The sequence below is a fragment of the Stylophora pistillata genome, chromosome 3, assembly GCF_964205215.1.
Source record: "Stylophora pistillata chromosome 3, jaStyPist1.2, whole genome shotgun sequence".
In the NCBI taxonomy this organism is placed as follows: domain Eukaryota; kingdom Metazoa; phylum Cnidaria; class Anthozoa; order Scleractinia; family Pocilloporidae; genus Stylophora; species Stylophora pistillata.
The window spans coordinates 28,712,596-28,733,315 of NC_142521.1; the positions used below are offsets into that span (position 1 = coordinate 28,712,596).

Consider the following 20,720-nt stretch of genomic DNA (forward strand, 5'->3'; position numbering starts at 1 on the left):
ATACGACTGGCAATTCGAAGATATTCCTTCCAAATGTGCTTGTGGGGACGTGTTCACAGTGGACCATGCAATGGTCTGCAAAAAAGGGTGGCTTTATTATACAGCTCCACAACGAACTTAAAGACTTAGAAGCTGAGCTTTTAGGAATTGTCTGCAAAGATGTGGAAATCGAACCCCAACTCCAAGACACGACAGGAGAGCAATTAAACAGTGGTTCCAACATGGCGCAAGATGAAAGGCTAGACATTCATGCTCGTGGTTTCTGGGAATAGAATCGATCTGCATTTTTCGATATTCGAGTTTGTCACCCAAACGCTGAATCGTATAGAAATCTGGAACTGCAGCAGATTTACCGCATGCATGAGAATGAGAAGAAACGTTCGTACTCAAGACGTGTTCTAGACATCGAACATGGTTCATTTACGCCTCTTGCATTTACTTCGACTGGTGGAATGGGCCAAGAATGTTTGAGATATCACACTCGCCTCGCAGAAGTCATTGCAGAAAAGAAAGGAGAACACTATTCAAGATAATTTCCTGGATCAGGGCAAAAACTTCGATTGCATTATTAAGATCGGCCCTGATGTGCCTAAGAGGATCCGGAACAATTAGAAGGCCCAAATTAGATTTTACTAATGTTGACCTAGATATTCAAAGTTCAGAGGCTGCCATTTGCTAAAATCTTATTAATAGGATTACTGTTGTTATCACTATCAAATATTTTAATATTCCTCACTTTAAGTACTATTATTAATTTCTTTTTCTTTCTCTCCTTCCTTAAAGTTCAACAAGTAAACGAAACGTGCACTGGTTGGTTTTTTTAGATCTTTTGTTAGTCGACATTTTCATGTATTATTCGATTTTTAAGAATTTTATCTTAATTTGTTTGTAAATATTTTTGATGATTAGAGCGAATAAAATATCGTCCTTAAAAATTATTATTATTATTATAAGGCTAGAGGAAGTAAAGAGCGTACTCCTGGTAACACCAAGAGAGCCGCTGTCCTTGCTACAGAAAAGAGCACGTCTAGCTGGCTAACAGTTATCCCGTTAAAGGATATGAACTTTACTTTAAACAGGAGAGATTTCAGGAATGCCGTTCATCTCCGCTATGACTGGCATATAGCTGACACGCCCTCCACTTGTATTTGCGGAGATGCTTTTACGGTGGATCATGCCATGGTGTGTAGACGAGGAGGATTCATCATCCAAACGCATAACGAGCTACGTGATCTTAAGGCCGATTTGCTATACACTGTTTGCCACGATGTGCAAGTGGAACCCATTCTCCAGGAGATAACGGGAGAAGTGCTGACGAGGGGTACGAACCCAGCACCGGATGCCCGATTGGATGTTCATGCTCGTGGGTTCTGGGATAGGCAGCCTTTTTTGACGTAAGGGTTTCTCACCCAAACGCAGTCTTACAAAGATCTCACTATTCAGCAGATTTATCGCAAACATGAAGATGAGAAGAAGAGGTTAAACGCGAACAGGGTTTTGGAAGTTGGACGGGGGACTTTCACATCTTTAGTCTTTACTACTACCGGAAGCATGGCGGATGAATGCAAGCGTTTCCACAGTAGATTAGCGGAACTCTTATCTATTAAGAAAGGAGAGGAGTACAGCACAACAATTGCACGGATACGTTCAAAAGTCTCCTTCGTTCTTCTAGGGTTCGCCTTACTTTGCCTAAGAGGTTCACGCACCACTAGGTGTGTCCCTCTGAACATTGAACATTGTGACTTTGAGATCGAAAAAGAACAAGCAGGTTTTAGAGAATAGTTTTTGTTTCTTGTAAGAATATTTTTAGACCTTTAATATATAAGATAGATGTTTTTTTAATTTCTCAAAGAAGATTTTCCATATTTCTCATGAGCGAGGTTGAACTCGGAAATAATTAAGGATAGAATTAGGAAGTAACAGAATGTAATCAATAGAATGTAATCATTAGAATGAAATAATTACGTGAAATGAGACCCATGACATATTTTAATTTTTTTAATTAGATTTATACTATATTGTAGGTAAAGAATTTTAGTGAATAATAATAATAATAATAATAATAATAATAATTTAAACATATTTATACAGGATTGCTGCTTCAGTTTAGGAAAGAAAACTGCTATCAATGCAGGTCCTGTTAAAAAAAATAAATAGAAATCAATTTAGAGTAAATTATAAAATAGTTACAATAAATGAAAGTAAATTCGGACAAAAATAAATTCTACGAGTTATTAAAAATTATTTAAAATCATTAAAGATTTTTGCACCTTTATAAAAAAAAGCGCACTTGGTGCATTTTGATTTAACTTTTTCCAAAATAAGACCATCATTATTTCTAGTATTGTAGCGGTGAATATCGCGAATTCTTACATTAAAATAATTAATGTAATTGAATTGGATAATGATAATAAAGTGTTGTATTCATGATTATAAAAATAATATTATTACTATTATCATTATTGTTGGGAGTAGACATACAATGAGGAGCTCCACACTCTGCATCCCGAACATCCGAAATTAACTGCTGCACTACTCCTTGAAAGGGTTTGGAGAATCACAAGTACCTGATAATTCGAAAATATCAGGTTTTTGCATGGTCTGCTCTTTAATAGAATGCATTTATCGACAAAGTTCGTTTGACGTTTTGAATTTTGAAGTTTGAATTTTGAATTTTATCGCCCAACGAGAATTTATCATGGCTGCGAAGGGAACTCGGCACAAGATGAATAGCAAGATTCAATGAACAGATAGAATGAAAGATGATTCATTGGAATGTAAACAGAAAGTTCTGGATTTGACGGAGTCAAGCAACCCACCGCGACTCGACTCGGGAAAGAAAAAAGGCTACATGGCTGTGATGAAAGTGTTGTGAATTAAATTAGAAGTCGCTGTTTTGATGTTTTTTCCAGTTAAGCTGTTTGTTTTGTTAAGCATTACCTTTTGCGTCTACGTGTTCTTTTGGTAGATTTAAAGTTTTGATCTTTTATTTTCAGTGTATGCTTTAACTTGGCTCACTGAGTTCGCGGATTTCCTTCTTGCCGTTCCAGACATTTTAATCGCTTGTTATGGTTGAGGATAATTAATTTCAGAGGTGGTAAGGTAAAACTGACATTGAGTTTTACCCACCCTGAAGATCCTCAGTGTTTGTGCGCGCGATTCTTGTGCATAGTTCGATCATTGACGTTTAATTGGTTCCTTGGTGCTCGCCAAGTACCTCGGAGCGGGCCACCAAAATTTCCCCCTTTGCAAAACAAAGGATACACTAAGGAAACTCTCTTGGTCAGCCAATCCAAACATGTCTGTGATTTTCGTATTTAATACGAGGGCACTGACAGACAGACAGACAGACAGACAGACATCTATATTTATACAGGATAGCCCCTTCAGTGTAGTAAACACTGGTATCAACGGGGGTCCTGTTACCCACCCATCCCACCCCAGGGGAGGACATCCATCACACAGTAATCTCGTGCGTGGGAAATTAACGTCTCCTGCCCCTAACCCTGCAGGAGACGGGACCTCCATTTATTCGTCCCTATCCGAGAAGACTAGAATATCTAACCATTTCTAGATGTTAAAGAACGGAAGCATATTCTTCTCAGTTAATTTTAAGACCCTGAGTGTTGGTCCGGCCGGTATTGAACTCTCGACCTCCCGCACAGCAGTCCGGCGCTCTCCCAATTGAGCTAACCAGGCGGCGGTCAAACTCCTCACTAAGTAGTAGAAGAAGAAAAGATCTGAAGCGTTGTAGTAGGAGAGAATAAAGAAGAGAAGAGTCCAGAGTCTCAGTACTTCTCGTTAAAAGCTGAGCGAGTGGTAAAACCCCCAACAAATTTGGTGGAGGACCCGGGCAACGATCCCGGTACCTCTCTATTTTCGGAGCTTCGGAGCTTGATAGTGTCGCAGAAGATGGCACTATCCCTGTGAGGTTAGTTAATCCTTCCTTCAAACTAGTAAAAGTTTACGGTAGGACCCGCCTAGCTAATTTTGAGGAGGTAGATCGCAACATAGCCACTTTCGAGTCAAGTGCAAGCGAAAAGCTATCCAGCGATGATCATTCTTTAAGTTACCAACAATCAGAAAAGCGTGACTATTCTCATTTGCTTGACTTATCCGATAGCACTCTGTCAACTGACGACAAAATTAAGTTTCGTGATTTGTTTAGTAAATACCGTGATGTGTTCGCTTTTTCTGACGCCGAGTTAAGAAGAACCTCGTTAGTACAGCACGTGATCGATACGGGAAACGCTACCCGAGTTAAACAAATGCTCTATCGCACTTCGCCTGAAGGTAAGCAAGAGATCGATAGACAAGTGAGCGATATGCTAGAACACAGAATTCTTCAAGAATCAGTTAGTGCTTGGTCTTCGCCTGTTGTTCTGGTTAAGAAAAAAAATGGTTCTATGAGATTTTGCGTTGATTATCTCAAGATGAACAAAGTTACCAAAAAAGATAGCTTTTCCTTACCCCTGATTGCCGATACTTTGGATTGTTTAAGTGGAACACACGTTTTCAGCACAATTGACACGAAGTCGGGTTACTGGCAAATAAAGCGCCACGCTTCTTCCAGAGAAAAGACTGCTTTTGCCACGCAAAATGGCCTTTCGGTCTTACAAACTCTGGACATAGTTTCCAGAGGCTCATGGACCATATCTTGAGAGGATTGGAATATTGGTTTGCACTTACATATGTCGATGATATTATCATATTTCCCAAATTGGTTGGAGAGCACTTAGCTCATCTGGAAGAGGTTTTTAGGAGACTTCATGAAGTTAATATCAAACTGAATTCCAAGAAATGTAATTTTGTCAAACAAAGCTTAGAATATCTTGGTCGTTGTTACTGCCAAAAGGCGAGTCTTTTCGAGGCCGCTTACAGCAGTGATTACAAACGCTCGATCGGAGGTAGAGGTTTGAACTAACGAAGAAACAACAAAAAATACAAGCTCACAAAATGCAGAAATATAAAACTGAAAGGCGGCTAAAGCGAAAGCGATGAACATAATAACTACAAACTAACATTGTATCGGCGCTGTAGGCCGCGAAAAGGCAACTCTAAACCAGATGTTCTCTTAAGACAAGATGTCCTCTCGATGAAATCAACGATGAAACTAAAAAGCTACAATATTAACAACACTATTACTCACTCTCAAGTAAGTCTGATTATTCTGTTTGAATGTTTACCTGAAATGGGCAATTGGTATTCTTTACTCTTGCCGCAGGATTTTTCTACAGCCTCCTCTGGGGGTCTTTAGAGGGACTCCAACGACGAGTATTGTGCTGACACCGGTGGTAATTTTGCATTACGTAGCAACTAGTTGGTTTCTTCTTTGTCTTTATCTTCATTTTTATTCCCTTCATTGCCTCAAATTCAGCAATCCAACTCTCCATGTCATTTTCCGCCATGTCGTTGGTTGACAATCGAGGTTTAAACTTTGACTCGCTTCCTTGGAGATCACCGTCACGCACATTGTATTTGAAATCTTCAGGAAGTTTCCCAATAACAAGGGATTTCAAGCTCTCTTTATCAGCCTCACTTTGTTCGGCATTTTCGAAACGCTTATTAACTTCTTCTATGGCTGCTTTAATAGGATCGTTTGGGGACAAATTGTCGTGAAGATTGCTCTGATTGATATTTCGACAAACGGCAACGACTGTTTCAAATGGCATCGGCCGTTTACGAAAGGGAAAATTACTTCGTCGATGCTAGTTCTACAGGAATAGGATTGACCTTAGCTCAAGTCCAGAATGGTAAAGAAGTAGTGATCGCTTATAACGGTCGCGGTTTAAATGATGCAGAGCGCAATTATAGTACAACTCAGAGGGAGGCGCTCGCGTTAATAGAAGGGATTAAGAAATTTTAGCCCTACCTTCAGAATCGCCAATTTACGGGTGTTACTGATCACAGTTCGTTACGTTGGTCAATGAACGTTAAGGATGCTTCTGGTCGTCTGGCACGATGGGCCTTACTTTTACAACAGTACGATTTTGAGATCGTCCATCGCCCTGCTAAGATGCATGGCAATGCGGATAGTTTGTCCAGACGTCCTCATGACACAAGGGAAAGTAATTCACTCCCGAAAGAGGAGCCACAAGTAACAAAAATACGAGAATTGGAAAGGCGTGATCTTGACCTTAGTGAAATTATTGACTACCTAGAAAATGATATTCTACCGTTAGACGATGGTGCGGCGCGCAAGCTTTTACTTATGAGTGATAGTTTCCTAAATTTTAGGCAACAGTCGAGAGCGCAATTCTTGGGACTCGTATCCTCAGCTCCTTGTAACTCCAGCATTAAGATTCGAAATTTTGTCAAACATACATGACCACATTTCCGGTGCGCATTTTGGAGTCCATGAGACATTCAATAAGGTTACGCAACGGTATTGGTAGAAAGGAATGTACAAAGATGTTGAACATTGGAGTGAGTCTTCCGAATGTTCCATGAGGAAATCGCCTAGAAATACCAAAAAGGCACCTTTACTTCTAATTCCAGTGGAAAATGCCTTTGATAAGGTGGCTGTTGATGTGTTAGGGCCTTTCCCACCTTCTAACAAGGGTAACAGGTAAGTTGTCGTTTTTAGTGATTACCTTACCCAATGGTGCAAAGCATTTCCTGTTCCGAGCGTTGAAGTAACTGTAATTTCGCGTCTGTTAGTGAATGAGATTATTGCCAGACACGGTGCACCTAGAGTTTTGTTGTCTGATACAGGAAACAATTTCTTGTCCAAAGTGGTAGCAGATGTTTGTAGGGTCTTCCGTATTCACAAAGTGAATACTTCCAGTTACCAACCGCAAACTGCTGGCTTAGTTGAGGTCAGTCACTTTCAATGTATGTTGCAAAGAATAAAAAGGATTGGGATGATTTTATACGGCTAGTTTTGTTCGCACATAGAATGTCAATATTAGAAGCCATTGGCGATTCTCCTTTTTACGTTCTGTAAGGCCATGAGCCCCGTTTACCTGTGGATGTCAAAAATTTACCGCCAGTCGATGACGACGGTTCTGCTTCAGTTTTTGAACACCATAAACGAATCAGTGAAAACATTGAATTAGCACAAAATTTGGCTAGAGAAAATCTGCAGCTTGCTCTGAGAAAATGAAAGACTATTATGATCAAGACGCAAAGGAACCTGTGTTTGTAGTTGGTCAACGCGTTTGGGTCTATACTCCACGAACTAAAGGTTTATCTAGGGAACTTTTACACAATTGGTTAGGACCATACAGGATTGTAGAGCAATCTTCTCCTGTTCATTTTCGATTGCGTACTGATACTAGTAAGAAAGTTACCATTGCCATGCATACAAATCGAATGAAGCCATTTATCGATCCCTCCTTACGAACGATTGAACCTCCTTTAGTTGATGATCGTGGTGAGCCTTATCTCGATGAGTCTGATATTCCAGATAACTGTTTTAAGTCAAAGGTCCTTCTCGATAAAAATGTTAAATCTAGACTGCCAGTTTCAGATTCTACTAATTCGAGCTTGCATTCAGAATCTCAGACTAGACCTAGTACAGACCCTCCTGCGACAGACGACGATAGAATTTTTCAAGCTGAACGAATTCTTAAATCTCGTAAATAGAAAGGCAAAATGAAATAGCTCGTCAAGTGGCATAACTTTCCCAGAAATCAGTCGACTTGGGAACCAGAACAAAACATTTTAGACAGACGACGTATTGACGATTTTAACAACTCAAGGAAGTGGCGAACTCTCGTATAGTCAATTCATCTCCACTTTTTTTTTCTCCAGGAACTTGAAGATCGTATACAAAGATTTTCGTTTTCGTATCAAATTAAAGGGTTTTCGGTAAATGGATTCCAGGCTCACATCCTTACCATTGCTTTATCTTGTATTTATCTCTGTTATTGTTCAGTTTTGTGTGACGCATGCCCAAAGTTTTGACTCTCTCGCGCAGAAAGTAGAATTTTATCCTGCTCCGTTAATGATTGCCCATTCTCCTAAACCGCTTACCTTTTATACCGAGACAAAGCTTTTCAACATTCACAGTCTTTAATTTTACGGAGATGGGCAGTACTTTTTCTATAAGTAACACGTCCTGTTCTGGGCCTATGGGAAAGTTCTTTGATCAATTATTGCTAACAGTTCGTGGCTTCCAAAAGGTTGTTCGGCGGCTTCCTTCTTCGCCAGGCTTTTCAACCCTAGTGAAGTGCGACACGTATTTGCTGAGGTGTTACCAATTTATGGTAGGAAAAGTCTCGAGAATGTTAGGTCGCAGAGTCTGTGAGAGCTCCGTTTCTGAATGTAAAACTTGGGCGTTAAAATTCTGCCGCGTTATGTCAGTTGACAAAAGACAGTGGTTACGAGGACAGAGCCGCACGCGACGTTCAAATTGGATGTGTCACGCAGGAGTTCTAGGTATTTCTCGTGCAAGTTGGACCGGGACAGGACATAAATATGAAGAGAACCACGTTAAGAACCTTAAGGCCACTCTGAGAGCTCTGACTTAAGCTATGTCTATTTCACAAAGTATGATGCGAGTTCTCGACGGAAAAGTTGTGTATTTGTTCAAAATTACAGATCAAATGAACAGCAAATTACACTTTTTGTCTCAGGATTTAAAAATAGTCCAAAACATCTTTACTGACTGGCAGAAACAGCAAGAAAAATTTGCCAATTCAGCCAAATGTCGCGAGGGAATAACAATGGAGTTTCTTTCTAAGTATACCGGTGAAACTAATCGTGCTTTCGCTGCTTTTCTTAGGCTTTTTGAAATCCAAGATACTTTGAGTCAGATATCCCATCTGCATGAAAAATCATTGATAGTATATTCGGATTTACCTAAGTTTATGTCCTCCCACTTATCTGCCAAACTTTTTTCTGATCCTTCATTGAGGTTGATTATAACAGCATTAGAACAAGGTTTGTCTGTTCTGGCTAACCCAATGGTCGATGTCGAACACAGTGGTCAGGATTTGACTGTCGATATTTTATTGTTAGCACCAGAGATTGCAGATGAGGATAGTTTCTGCGTCGTACAACATTTGACTCCACTTAAGTTTAATATTTCGGGTAAATGTTTTACAGGGCCTGTCCAACACACAAACCTTGCTCTGATTAATTGTCCAAATTCAAGACAGGTAGTCTCTTTAGACGGATTAGATAGGTGTTTTAGAAGTGAAGTAGGTTTCTTATGCCCTAAAAATGCCTTAAAGTCAATTTCTAGCTTGCAATGGTTAGGTTTTGCTTGGAAACCAGACCTGAAATTTTCCTTCCCACGAAATCACCAACCCACTTCGAAGTGCGACCATGTCCATCCAGTAGTTCACCTTGGAGGTGGATATTTTCTTTCCACCACTCCTGGAACTTTGGCTCTGAGCAATGGCAAGCTTAACACTTCTCCATTGGCCATCTATAACTTCCCTTGCAACGTCAGTTTTGTTGGAACGGAGACTAGCTTGGGCAAATGTCCCCAGAGGCTAATGGTATCATTACCTCTATTTTCGATGGACACGCTTTCATATGTCCAGTGGTATCCAAACTCAGATGATTTTCCCACACTGGAGTCACATCATAAGTCACCGACCATTCCACCACCTATTAAGGTGAATCATACAGTGACTGACAACTTTGACGAGTTGTTTCAACTTTATGATAGCCAGCTCAGTGGCGCTTTGTAGAAGGGAGACCGTTTGATTGATCAGATAGAGGAGACCACTCAAACCACTTACATCGAGTATATTGCTTCCATTGGACTTGGTCTGGCAGTGGTCAATTTCATTGTGTTCTGTATTCTTTGTCGGTGCATCTCCAGAATATCTGTGCGACATTCCACGTCTGCCAGCCCACCTACCTTGCCAACAGCCGTTGCAGAGAGTCACCAATATAAAACCTGCACTCAAAGCACAAGAGGACCAATTGTCCGAAAACAGCCTCCAAGGAAGCTCGTACAGCATACGAACCCAAAGTGGACAAGGAATACAAGTTATCCAAGACGAACTATTCAAGGAACTGAACTGAACTTTCGATGATGCATTCCGTAATAACACTAACCTTAGTTAATTTCTCTACAATTCTGAACGACGCCTCAGCTGCGCATTTAGCGTCAGTTAGCGTTCTGTTTCCCTCATTTAAATGTAAATATGACGCCTATTGTTCAGGGCAAGCAACACCAGTTTTTCGCATGAACCACCCTTTCTCGTGGCAAACCACTAATTTCTTTTAAGGTTATTTTTGGGTTTCAGTCGATCGTTAGACTGGGAGTTAGATAACGTCCCCGAGTTTATCCAAGTTTCTCATTATTTCATGGTCCCCGAACGGTTCTTGAGTGACGTCTTTCGCTTCACTTTTCCGCGTGACTGCTGCAATTTGTTCGCAGAAAACCAACTTTGCGAAGTGGTGTTCGCTCTGAAAACTTCTCGTTACCTTTTCCTTGCTCGTATCCTTACTATTCGCGCGTCATAAGAGTTTGAAAACGTTTTCATTTTCGAAGATCGGATGTCAGCCTCTAGTGTAGATTATTTTAAACAGTCAATTGATGGTCGATTGCACGACTTAGGCATCAATTGACAGACGTTTGTTAAGATTCTTTAAGTCATTTTGTGTGCACACTACTCGACCGAAGAATACTTAATTATCGATTTAGTATCCGTTCCAAACATAGCTTTCTCTTCCCATTCGTATCAAGGACGATGCCTGATTTAGGCGGGGAGGAATGTTGTGAAGTAAATTAGAAGTCGTTACTTTGACGTTTTTTTCAGTCAAGCTTTTTGTTTTGTTAAGCATTGCCTTTTGCGTCTACGTGTTGTTTTAGTAGATTTACAGTTTTGATCTTTTATTTTTAGTGCATGCTTGAACTTGGCTTGGTTCGCGGATTTCCTTCTTGCCGTGCCAGACATTTTAATCGCTTGTTATGGTTGAGAATTAGTTTCATAGGAGGTCATGTTTGGGTTGGTAAAACTGGCATTGAGTTTACCCACGCTGGAGATCCTATTTTTGCGCGCGATTCTTGTGTGTAGCTCGATCATTGGCGTTGAATTGATTCCTTGGTGTACGCCAAATACCTCGGAGCGAGCCACTCAATTTCCCCCTTTGCAAAACAAAGGATACACTAAGGAAATTCTCTTGGTCAGCCAACCCAAACATGTCTTTGATTTTTGTATTTAATGCGTGGGCACTCCTCGCTAAGTAGTAGAAGAAGAAAAGATCTGAAGCGTTGTAGTAGGAGAGAATAAAAAAAGAGAAGAGTCCAGAGTCTCAGTACTTCTCGTTAAAAGCTGAGCGAGTGGTAAAACCCCCAACAAAAGATCTGTGGGAAACAATGGGATATTACGAGCTCGGTTTGTCTAGAAAGAATCTTCGTGACCACGCTGACAGACTCGAGAAGATGCAACATAGGAAAGGGGAGGTCGTACGTATGGATATTGGTCTTGAAAGCACAAAGAATAGAATAGATAGATCAGAAAGTTTATTGAATAATAACAGCCATGATTTAAAAGTAAAAGCAGATTTACATATGAAAAACGTGACAGCAAAGTCAAGCTCCGTTCCCAAGAGACCAACTGCCAACAATCCCTTTGTCAAAGAAGCGATAACAACAGAGAGCACATATTTGGACTGTGGTATAAAAACTAAAATCAGTCCAAATCTACTGCAATTTGATGCGTGCCCCTCGGAAATCAAGGCCAAGAGGCGGGGAAATATCAGCCACCAAAGATTTTGCGAAGAAATAAATAATATATATAATGAGGTTGTTCATTTCCGAAGAAATATTTTCAATCTACCGTCGGGCAGAGGGGGTAAACATTTCATCGAGGAGCTGGCATTTTGGCTGAAACAATTTGACTCCAACTCAGATCTGAATTCGATCGCCTTGAAAGCATTTATGGTGCTTCCTTTGGTAATTCTACAAAAACCCTCGGCAACCTCCAAAAGCAAAGAGCACAGTGTGGCGACAGAGCGGAGATTAGCTCTCTGGAGGCAGGGCGACTTGAATATGCTAATGAAAGAGATAAGATTCATTCAAGATAGGTTTGTGAATTCTAAAAGGTCCAAATCGTTTGAAGACATCTCAAGAACGTTTGCAAAGTTAGTCTTTCAAGGGAAAGTCACGGCAGCGATCAAATTGCTGAAGAAAGAGGGCTCGTCGGGATTGTTGAATCTATCAGACGAACGGCATTAGCTCAATTGAAAGAGAAACACGCTCTTCCCGCTGAAATCAAAGAGGAGTGTCTCCTACATGGTCCTGTAGACCTCGTTCAACCCGGCACATTTGATCTAATCGGTGAGCAGTGGATCTTTGACTCCGGCCTGAAAACTAAAGGTTCTGCTGGCCCTTCCGGAATGGATGCCGAACCAATTCTCTGCTCAAAGAACTTTGCGGCGGAGGGGAAAAGACTAAGAGAAGAGATCGCTACTCTGACGAGAAACCTCCTAAAGTTCAATTACCACCCCTCCCTACTTGAAGGCTACACTGCTTATAGACTGATACCGCTTGACAAAAACCCAGGAGTTAGACCAATTGGAGCGGGAGAGGTCTTGCGCCGCATAATCGGCAAAACCACCTCTGCAATGTTTAAGGAGATAAAAGAGGCAGCTGGCCCACTGCAAGTTTGTGCAGGTCATAGCGCTGAATCAGAACCAGCCATACACGCAATGAAGCAGGTTTTTAATGAGGAAGGGACGGACAGAGTTCTATTAATTGATGCGACTAACGCATTCAATCAGAGGAACAGGGCGGTGGCCATGCATAACATTAGGATCACATGTAAAGAAATCGCCATATATATCAATAACACGTATTGGAGCTCCTCCAGGCTGTTCATCAATGGCGGAGGCGAGATCCTTTCCCAAGAGGGTACTACCCAAGGTGACCCGCTAGCAATGCCTTGGTATGCAATTAACACTGTTCACATGATCACTAGTCTCATGGCATCAGTTGCCTAAGTCAAGCAAGTCTGGCTGGCGGATGACTCCGCGGGTGGGAGTATAGAATCACTCTATCAATGGTACAAGAGTTTATGTGAGGAAGGGAGAAAATTTGGTTATATCATTAATGATGTTAAAAGCTGGTTAATTGTTAAGACCAGTGATCTGGCAGAGAATGCAAAGGTGTTTGGCAATAAAGTGAACATAACGCTCGAGGGACGACGTCATCTCGGTGCGGTCACCGGATCAAGAGTTTAAGGAGCAACGTTGTCAAGAGAAAGTTAATAGGTGAATCAGAGAAATGGAGTCCCTCACAGAGATCAGCAAGAGTCAGCCCCACGCTGACTATGTCGGTTTCACTAAAGGATTTAAATCGAGATTAGCTTATTACTTGCGCGCCATAGAATCGTTTGAAGAGTATGTGGACCCCATCGAAAAAGTGATTCACCCTTCCTTTCTTCCTTCTTTATTCGGGAGAGCAGAGCCTCTTCCTTGAGATAAGAAGGTAAGGAACTTGTCAATCTATCACCTCCGCAGGGCGGGATAAGGATTCCTGATCTTAACCGTGAAAGTCCGAAGCAGTTCAAAGCCTCGTGTGATATAACAGCTCCACACGTCAATTCAATTGTTACTCAAAGCTCCACCATTCCAGCACGAGAGTTGATGGAGAAAAGGAAGCGTGAAATCAACGCTCGAAGGAGAGCCGCTGTAAAGTCCCGGATTGACAGGGTTGACAAGTCGTTATCTCCTGATCTACTCTAATCGGTGCTGCAGACAAGGGACAAGGGAGCTAGCTCTTGGCTACACGCCATTCCAATCGAACATGGACTGGCTTTAAACAAGCAGGAGTTTAAGGACTCCGCTACAACCTCCCTCTGCCTAATCTCCCTAGTTACTGTCCTTGTGGAGAAATCTTTACTGTCAACCATCCTTTGTCGTGTAAGAAGGGATGTTTTGTTGCCCAGAGACACGATACAATCCAAGATCTACTGACACTACACATCAGTAAAGTGTGCAGAAATGTGAAGACAGAGCCACTCCTTCAATGTTAGGCGTTTATGACTGGTAGGGTTTCAGCGGAGGTTCAGGAATGGGATTAGGTGTAGGGAGCTAGGTGATATTTTTGCATTTTTTATGATATATTTAACTTGGGCATATATTTATATACACATCTTTATTTTAATTTTCGAGCGTTTTTAACATGAGCGTTTTTAACATGAGCGTTTTTAACAGGTTTTTTTCAGGCTTGGTGGATTGGGTAACCACCCCCTAAGTTACCGACGTGAAATAAATTATTGTTGTTGCAACCACTCGACAATGAAGTCCTTAACCTTCAGTCAACTGTCATGTGGCTAGAAGCGAGGCTGTACATGAAGGCAGGAGGCTTTTGGACACCAGGAGTAACAGCATTAGTCGACGTACGTGTAACGCATGTTAACTCCAGGTCCAACCAGGGTAAGTCTAGAGCAACGATCTTCAAAGAGCAAGAAAACGAGAAGAAGAGGAAATACAACCAGAGAGTGATGGATGTGGAAATGGGAACTTTTACACCGTTGTTGTTTGGTACAAACGGAGGCATGGGACTTGACTGTCAGAACTTTTTAAGAACTGTCGCAAATAAGCTTATGAACCAGAATAATGAGCCCTACGCCAGCGTCATTTCCTGACTACGAATAGAACTTTAATTTGCTATATTAAGAACTGTACACATATGCGTAAGAGGTTCTAGAGTTCCGTTTAAATCACGCGTGGTAACTTCACCCTCGCTGTAGCTGGTCTACATCTGCACTCATAATTTTAGGTCTTTATATTTTGATAGTTTTTTCTATTTAGTAATGCTAAATTTTTTCTTTTCCCTTTGAAACTGTAAATAATTGCTTTATTTCATTAAGATTTTGAAAATTGTCTTTGATTATTATTATTATTATTATCATCATCATTATTTTAAAGATTCTCTATTTTATTTAGCAATAATTTCCATAAAATCCTCTACAATACAAAATATTAACAGCGTAAAAAACGATCCAAAATAACTCGCTTTCGGCTCACATCTACTCCTTTTTTTTTGAATGTCAAAGCGTCTGGAAAACTATATATTACGTTTGTCATTAGAGTAGAACCCCACTAATTAGAATCAGTGGGGTTCTATTCTATCATTAAAAATGACTGCTGGTCAACAAGTTTGTTAAAAGTTTCATTTCCGCGTATAGCTTTGGAAGCGTTTCTGGTTGAAATGGCCTTTCCGCCTAAACATTGAAAAGTTCCCTTCAAGTAGAAGATACAAAGTTGAATTCACCGGGTGTTTTAGTTGGAAAGGTTAGAGTAGGCACATGCAGAAAAAAACAGCAACTCCCTTTTGGGTAACAAGAGCTAAACCCACTGTGGAGAAAACTTATCCACTTTTCCCCTTCCATTCAAACAATAAAAAGCTACGTTACCGAAACACTAGAAGGTGGATAGCTTTATAATGTAATTTACAGATCATGTCTGACTCACTGTTGCAACGCATTGAAAAAGCACTAAACAATTCTTTTTAGCAACTATTTCAAACGGAATTATTTTCTTCAAGAACCTTTATTTTGTAGAGCAAGTATGATCCTCTGGTTGACCTCAGTGAAAATTAGGTACAGGATATTTGTGTAACTACTTTGAATTATCCTCAACGCCTTCTAGTTGGAATCTTTTCTATAACTATGTTTATTAAAAACACCAACTGGCGTCAAAAGCTGTAAGTAGGATTGAGAGGCTACTCAGCGGCTGCTACTTTGCAAAATATGAATCATAACGTTAGTTCTGCGCGCAGAAATGAGAAATTTCATTTTGAAATTAATATACGTCATTCTTATTTTAAGCAACCTGGTAAAATATTTTGCGGACGGACCTCATAATCGAATTTCGCATGATAGCGCTGCGTGACACAATATTCACGAGGGTTTTGAGCGGCTCCTTTCAGTTCTTCAAGTCTTTAAAAGGCGATGGAAAAAATAATCCACCTGACTTAGGGTATTTTCGCGAATATATTATTTTCTGGCGATTTCATGGGAATTTATAATGAGTTCAAGTCGCACACTCATAAAATAACAGTTTGCATTTTTTCAATTTAAAATAGCTGCTCTTTAAGTAATTATATAAGCACACTTTCTTAATGGTTAATGAGAAAAAAAATTTGGATTAAAATAATTCTTTTCATATCTAACCTAAATTTTAGTGATTTTGCGCTGATCCGAAATTAAAAGTTGCATATTTACGGTCATGGCGCTAAAGGCAAAGTTGGTGTCATACTGAAAAATAATTTTCAGTGTAAGAAACCGTTAAAAAAAGAAAAACTTGTGTGATTTGTTTTTACAAAGGATCCATTTAAATATGCGAATCAAAACACAATTATTCAAACAATAGTTGTGTGAAAAGACTTAGAATTCAATTTGTGTCATTTTTGATGGTAGGCACTGTTAAAAAACGCGCCTTTGAGCACTAAAGCGATTTTCGCTCTAAAATAAAAGTTATATTACATTAATTTAAAAAAAAAAAACAGGTGGTTAGGATTGCTACTAGACTAAGATTGATTCACAGGCAAAGTTTGAAAGACATTTTTTTTTTTTCCAACCGATATGCCTCGGACCGTTTCAAGAGAGCCTGCCTCTTATATGCCTCTTACAGGGCGCTACTTCCATTAAAGAAAATTGACATGGTTTAACAGTGAGAAGCTAAAAATTATACGCTTTCGATCGTGTAGAAAAATCCACGATTATGAAACATTGCCTCTGAAATAAATCATTTCGTGGATAAACCTTAATGACTTCGAATTATATACTGGTCGGTAGATTCAGAAAAAGTTAACAGTAATCGAACGATGGATGGAAGGAAGGAAGGAGTAAATGTTTCACCCATACCTAAATCTCGGATTAATGACAACAATTTTTTAGCTTAAAAGGGAAAGTTGTTAAATATCCCAAACATGATTCAGTGATACTGACTGCTGATACTTATGCCAAATGTGGGAAAACTCAACCAGCGGTAGGAGAAAAGAGGTAATTTTTCTTTAGCCATTATTCATTTTATAGTCATCTTACTTTGAATTGGTGTCGTGCTCCTAGAATTCCCTGAGGAGGAAACTTCCCTTGGTATTTCTTCTGGTCTGCCATCCTCAATGCCTGGAAACAATCAGAAACAAAATTAGTATCTTTCCCAGACAGTTTGTTCCTTAGTTGTTTTTTTCTATTTCAATAAGTTAATTTTTAAACTGATTAATTTAGTTTGCTGCCATACTAAAGACTATGCAGCAGCATGTCATGATCAGCCGGCTAAATTCCCGAGTCCTTGAATTTCACTGGTTCATATTGGCTCACTCAACACTAGTCCAGCTCTATACAATACAGACTTTGGTTCAAATCTTATTTGTGTTCTTCCATCAATGATGGCCCTCTGGGAGGGCCTGATGTCAAAGTAGCTCTCCCAATCATTCAATAAGTACATAATATTGGTTGGAAACTATTTTAGTGTTCAACTGTCAACTTACTTTCAGTTTTAGCTTCATGTATGAGCTCATCACCCCTTGTGTCTTCTGTTCCAGACTCTTTGATTACAGACTCTCTTGTCCTCATTTCTTTTGTGCTTTCACCTCCTGCTGATTCCTCAGTGGACTGTACAACTGAGTCTGATTTTTCTGGAGAGTTGCTTAGTAACTCCTTTGTGACCACTTCAGCACACTTGTGATCAAATGCACTTGTGGAGTCAAAAGAGACAGGATTTCTCCATGCTTGTAAACTTGCATTCTTGATAGCTGGCGTCATTTCCACTCCATCAGTACTAGGTTCGTCTTCTTTGAATTTTTCACCTCTGAGATGTTTTCCAAGACTTGTTTTACCAACACGATCCTGACCAGTCAATAAAATCTTTGTTCGTTTGTCAAAGGCCTTCCCACTTTGTAATGCTCTTTGGAATACTTCAAATGCGAAAGGTCCTCTAGCTAGTACATAGGGGGGGGTCACATCTGTAAATAAAGTTTGTGTGTGTGTGTGTGTGTGTGTGTGTGTGTGTGTGTGTGTGTGTGTGTGTGTGTGTGTGTGAGAGAGATAAATAAACAGCAGCTAGGTTTGCAAACAGAGGCAGTTGATAATCACTAAATCCAACATGCCATTTTAAGAAGAACTTTCTTCATGTTAAAGATTTACAGCAGTCAATTGACAAGCCTCTCGATAAACATGAGCTCAACATGATATGCGAAATGGCCAAAAAGGACTGTGGCTAAGGGTTAATTTTGATAATGTGTACACAAAACACAAAGTATCTAACTTGAGTAAGTCGTGTGCATGCATAAGCTTTATCATATAATATTCCCAAAGTTTGAATTTGCAGGCAACATTTACTGATCACAAATGTTTTACTGTCAAAACTCCACCCACATAGCATTGAAATCCTGGTGCTAAACCCAAGTTTTGTGTATATGAAAGTTTCAGGTACAAAATGCTTCTCAACAAAACGTTAGCTGCATGTGTACCTAGGTACCACTGAGCGCAACATTTGAAGATTTACACAACTATTAACCTTCATGATGCACTTGGAATGCACAAAATGAATAACCAGGGCCTTCAGTTGCTGACATTTTGTCAATAAGTTTTTTAGTATTTGAAATTTGTTTCTAATAATATTCTTGAAAGCACTTTCCGCATAAGGAGCCAATCATTTTTGTGCACTTTTTGGGTCTTTTAATAATCAAATAAATGTATTAAAATTGCGCACAACGAATATTTTGTGTAGAATGTTGACTTTTCAGTGTTTCTTGTCCATGCCTGATTTACCTTCTTCTACGTCAAAAAAAAGACACGCTCTGTGACCTTAAAATAACTTTCAATTGCTAGTTCTCGTTTCTACGCACACCTTACATGCATTCAGTGTTCCGTCACGTGGGTCGATTTTTGCATTCGATTTAAGAGCTCACGTTACTTTCGGTTGTTATTTGATAAAAATAAAATTTTTGTCCTTTTCCCTGTACAAAGTTGCGTTTTCAATGGATATCCCATTCAATCTTTTTCACCTACACAAAAGATAGTCAGACGCGTAAGCAAACGCTGAAGGAGTGTCTTCGAAATTGGCCCAAATCTCAATAAGACATTCTTGAAAAAAAATTATTACACTCCTTTTTTTCTTCCCTTATCATCGTTTCTACGGTCACGTTGCCTGTTTTCGGTATTCAGAAAGGTGCGTCGATTTTGTTCGCCCTTTAATCTTGCATTCAATTGAAACAGAGTTCACAATACTTTTGGTTGCTATTGATAACAATAAACCCGACGATTAGTGCGGATCGTACGACCCTCGAATACATTAGGCGATTCGTACGGATCGTACGACTCGTGAGTTCATGAGATGATCCCTTCGATCTGTACGAATCGTACGAATCGACAAAATCTACAATGGCCTTAAAATACTCGACGTCACAAAAAATCTCTAAGTCTCCCTAATCACGAACAAACAGTACAGCCTTACGACTTGTGCGTACATTGGACGATCCGTACGGATCGTATGACTCGTGAATAGGGACCTTAAGCAAACCACGACGGCGACGGCAACGAGAACGTGGAAAAACAAAAAATGTAATTAGCAGAACAATAGCTCCGAACGTGCATTTTAAAACTTAGTACATTTCTCAGCCGTCCTTTGCAAAACGATAACGTGAAATCAGCAAAATTTGCGTCGTCTGCGAACCGAAACCGCAACGGCAAATTATTTCAATTTCCATATGTAACTCAACGCCACTTTTAGACGTTATGTTGAGGTTGAGTTGTGGCGCCGTAAGAAATGGTAAAAACATGCAGCCATTTTCGAAATTCTAATTAAAAGTAGAAATTCATTTCTTAATCGATGTATTCCATGGCGTTGCCGTCCTGACTGCTTAAGAGGCTGTCCACCTAAGAACGGATAAGGCAAATTTCGGACCTTCACCGATTTCCCTGATTTTTACTGTGAAAGTCGATACTTTTATCCCATGAACAAATATTGCGTTTATTTTGAATCAGTCCGGTTTTTTCATTTTTACGAGATATTTTTCAAGGTGACCTCAAAGGCACCCAGTTTCCCTCCCCGGACCTCCATAATTTAGCTACAAAAGTCGATCGCTGCTGAAGCCGTAAAAGCTTTCTATTTTATATGTCTAAGATCAACCCTCTGCCACTACGTTAACGGTCAAATGATTACACTGTACATATTTTTCACTGAGTTACAAATTTTTCAAAATACTTACCTCGAGCATTGAAATTTGTGATGCGTGAGGTACATGTGGTTGAAAGCTATTTTCTCTTATGTGGGACCTGATCTAGAGTCAAATCTATTACAGCCTAGAAGCACTTACACCTAATAAGTAAATTATGGAATAAAACTTTTGGGCACTCTTCATGGCGCGCCGCACAGAGCTTTGCAAATTTCACAAATATTCGCCATTTTGATCGAAATCAAAGATAACGCGATCCGATCAACAGGTAAATTTGGGATCTGAGAACTTATTACAAATCATAAAATAAAACTGAAGAGCGGATTTTTATATTGAAAAATACATATCATGCGACTTTTTCGCCGTTAAGTTGAAAACATTGGTGTTCTAAAGAGGAAAGACCTGTGTTTATAGTTAATAAATTATGCAAATTAGCATTCTTTAAAATTGTGTCCATAAAATTTTTTTTCTACGATGTTCTTAAACACAAAGAGCTGTCTCTTTTAACTGAAGAGCATATTATTCCACACTTCTAAGGCAAGGTATTTTTTGAGTTTACGGCCATTTTCATCTTCCACGAAGCGCTGATTAAGTAAAACAGCAGTGTTTGTTTGCACGCTTATCG

The 20,720-nt window shown here is 39.8% G+C and overlaps 1 protein-coding gene and 2 pseudogenes across 6 annotated transcripts in view; 2 read left to right on the forward strand and 1 right to left on the reverse strand.

Annotated features, from left to right (window-relative positions):
- Positions 1-853, forward strand: part of LOC148735450 (uncharacterized) — a 1,635-nt pseudogene extending 782 nt beyond the window's left edge.
- LOC111346462 (uncharacterized) overlaps positions 1-20,720 on the reverse strand; it is a 59,843-nt gene that overhangs the window by 18,298 nt on the left and 20,825 nt on the right. For all 6 annotated transcript variants that reach the window (XM_088754960.1, XM_088754958.1, XM_088754959.1 and 3 more), the window contains 2 exons: positions 17,408-17,881; positions 16,962-17,042 (listed from right to left, as the gene is read on the reverse strand). In XM_088754960.1, the coding sequence (XP_088611086.1) occupies positions 16,962-17,042; positions 17,408-17,881 (555 nt within the window). The remainder of the gene's footprint in view (positions 1-16,961; positions 17,043-17,407; positions 17,882-20,720) is intronic.
- On the forward strand, positions 12,222-15,084 carry LOC148735451 (uncharacterized; annotated as a pseudogene).